This window comes from Trametes versicolor (genome assembly GCF_000271585.1).
Source record: "Trametes versicolor FP-101664 SS1 unplaced genomic scaffold TRAVEscaffold_8, whole genome shotgun sequence".
NCBI lineage: Eukaryota > Fungi > Basidiomycota > Agaricomycetes > Polyporales > Polyporaceae > Trametes > Trametes versicolor.
The window spans coordinates 1,677,886-1,680,642 of NW_007360328.1; the positions used below are offsets into that span (position 1 = coordinate 1,677,886).

The 2,757-nt window shown below is 65.9% G+C and overlaps 1 protein-coding gene across 1 annotated transcript; it reads right to left on the reverse strand.

Annotated features, from left to right (window-relative positions):
• Nucleotides 1–22: 22 nt before the first annotated feature.
• TRAVEDRAFT_87567 (transcription factor STE-like protein) lies at nt 23–1,012 on the reverse strand (the record flags this gene model as incomplete). Its single annotated transcript, XM_008042485.1, has 3 exons — nt 23–94; nt 572–800; nt 948–1,012. Coding segments are annotated over 3 exons (366 nt in total), but the record flags the coding sequence as incomplete, so codon positions are not given.
• Nucleotides 1,013–2,757: the final 1,745 nt, after the last annotated feature.

Below are 2,757 nucleotides of genomic sequence, written 5' to 3' on the forward strand. Positions count from 1 at the left end.
CGAACAAAGCAAAGCGCACGCACCAGTAGAACACCTTCTGCTTCTTCTGCGTGCGGATACACTGGTACTTGAACAGCAGGTCGAGGAACGGCGACTGCACAGACAAAGGAAAGAGCGGGCGTTAGCGTCCACACTTCATGATCACCAGTGCACGGTATCAACGCCATCTGCGCGCGATCAACGCCATCGGCGGGGAGGAGGGGGCACGAGAACGGGCGGTGAATGGGGCGAAGGCACCACCACCACTATTCCCGCGCGATCGGACCTCGCGAGCCGCCCGCGCGGGGGTGCAGACTCCAAGGGGGAGGAACAGATGCGCAGACGCGGGATCCGCTATCCATCATCTGGGCATCCGAGGGGGAACGGACGGCCGGTAGGACGATGGGTATGCACACTGATTGCATGCGAGCGCACCGAGTGTCCGGCAGCAGCGGAATGCACCCCACTGCAGCCCATGCTGATTGCACGCGCGAGTGCGAGCGCACCAAATGCCTCGCAGGGATGCAAACCCCCACCCCCAAACGCAGCGCAGACAGCCTAGCAGACAATAACCAAGGCACGAACGACGCACCTTGGGCTCCTCCAGGCACGCATCGACGCCCGGCTTGAGGTTGCGCAGGTCGCTGAACACGCCCTCCTCGAACTTCTTCATGTTGCGCACGGGCCGCCCGAACGCCTCGAAGCGGAACACGAGCGCGCGCACGATGTCCGTGCCCGTGATGTGGTACAGCCCGCCCCAGAGCACGCAGCTCACGTACTCCTGGTTCGGGAGCAGGAACCGGTTCAGCGCCGGGTGCGTGCTGTGCGGGTGCCCCGCCGGCGCGAGCTGCCCCAGCGCCATCCCGCCGTTCATCCCCGCGTTCATGTTCATGCCCATGCCCATGGCGGCGCCCATGTTGTTGAGGGCCATGCCGAAGGGCGCCGGGGGGACGGCGGTGGACGAGGACGGGTCCGAGTTCCAGCGCGACGGCGCGGTCGCGAGGAAGAACTTGAGCTTGTCGAGGTTGTTCAGCAGCTCGCGCTCCTGCAGCGTCAGCGGGCGGCTCAGCCCGCCGTGCGGCCCCGGCGCGTCCGTCAGGGCATCCGCGATCGACTGCCCCTGCATCTCGGCGTCCACTCCAGCGTTAGGGTACTGCTGCTGCTGCTCGAGGCGGGCCGGGTGCGCAGTCTGCTCGTCGGGCTCGTGCTCGTGCGGCGCCGGGGTCGCGGTCTGGATCTGCAGCGACGGGCTCGCGTGTTGGTGCTGGTACTGGGAGGTCGAGGATGACGACGGGGCCTGCGGGTAGCGTTGGGAGGAGGCGTAGTGGTGATCGTAAGCGTCGGCAGGGTAGGCGTGGGCAGCCGATCGTGAAGAAGACGAGGATGCGGAGGACGATGCGGAGGAGGAGGGTGGGGGGAAGGCGTGCGCGTCGACCTGGATCGCGAACTGGCTGTATGCGGCCGGGTGCTGGGAAACTAGGCTGTCCATTATACGGGGAGTACTCTTCAGAAGGGCGGGTGCGAAAGTGGGGGCCTGCGGACGGGACTGGGGATACAGAGACGAGAGAGAGCGTGCAAGTGGGTGGTGTTGGTGCGCCAACGAAAGGCGGCCTATGTATAACTGCAAACCGGCGGGGGGAACAAGGATGGACGGGGACGCGTCGGGTGAGCACAGGACGATCGGGCGGGAGGAGAAACTGCGGAAATGGACGTACATTACTGTGTGTGCGTGGGGGTCCGCGGAGGACGGGTGAGACAGGTGCACGCGAAGAGCTGGCTCAGGAGGGCGCAGCGAGAGTGACACGGACCTCGGCGGGACAAGCAGACAGCGCAGGGGCCAGGACCCAGGGGTGCGGCTGGAATACTATTATACGGGCACTCGAATGTGGATCGCACGGGCACGGCGGGAGACAAGGGCGGTCGGAGGCGCAGTTGGATCCTGGGGTCGTCGGGCGAGGCCGATCGCGTCGTGGGTGGGCTTGGTGGGTGAGGGGCACGGACGAATTATCAAGCTGAGTAGTAGGGCAGGCAAGATAGGAGGACGTGTGATTTGGACAGGGATTAGAATTAGTAGGGCACACGCTCGACGGCGAGCGGGGCTCTGGGGGTGAGGTAGGGGAACGGGAGACGCGGCGGCGGGACGGAGGGACGGAGGGAGAGGGAGGGACGGGGCAGGGCGACGGCGGAGGGCGAGGTGATTAAGTAAATCTGGCAAGCCTCGCCCCGCGGCGCTCTCCCTTCCAGCTCAACATAGTCGCCCACCCGCGTCCACCACGCTCCCTCCCAGCGCTCCGACCTCGAAAGCGATATCCCAACCGCCTCCAGCTTTTCGCCCGACTCCCCTTTCGCCGGACACGGAGCCCCACGCGTTCCTTTGCACATTCCACGCCCTCCCCTCGACACCGAACGTGCGGGCCAGGCAACACCCGGACCGACGTCAGAGATTCGGGGTCCGCTTGCGGGGGACGTCAGATGCTTCTGGCAGGCAGGCCGGCCGTCCTTCACACCACGGCTGCCCTGGCAGGTCACACAAGAAGCCCGGAGTCGAACAGGATGCGCCGTGAACCTACGCGAGCATGGCAGATCGCAAAGATCCCCGGTCCCAGGCGTAAGTCAAGCTCAGGCCCCGGCCATCCTGCCCTCTGTGCCCTGCCACCGCCCCATCATCATGGCGACTCGCCCTCTAGATCTCATCATCAGCCCGCACACAGCCTCCCGCGCACCCGCCCGATTTGCCCTCGCACGCACGCGCCCATCACACCCACCTCCCATCTCCCG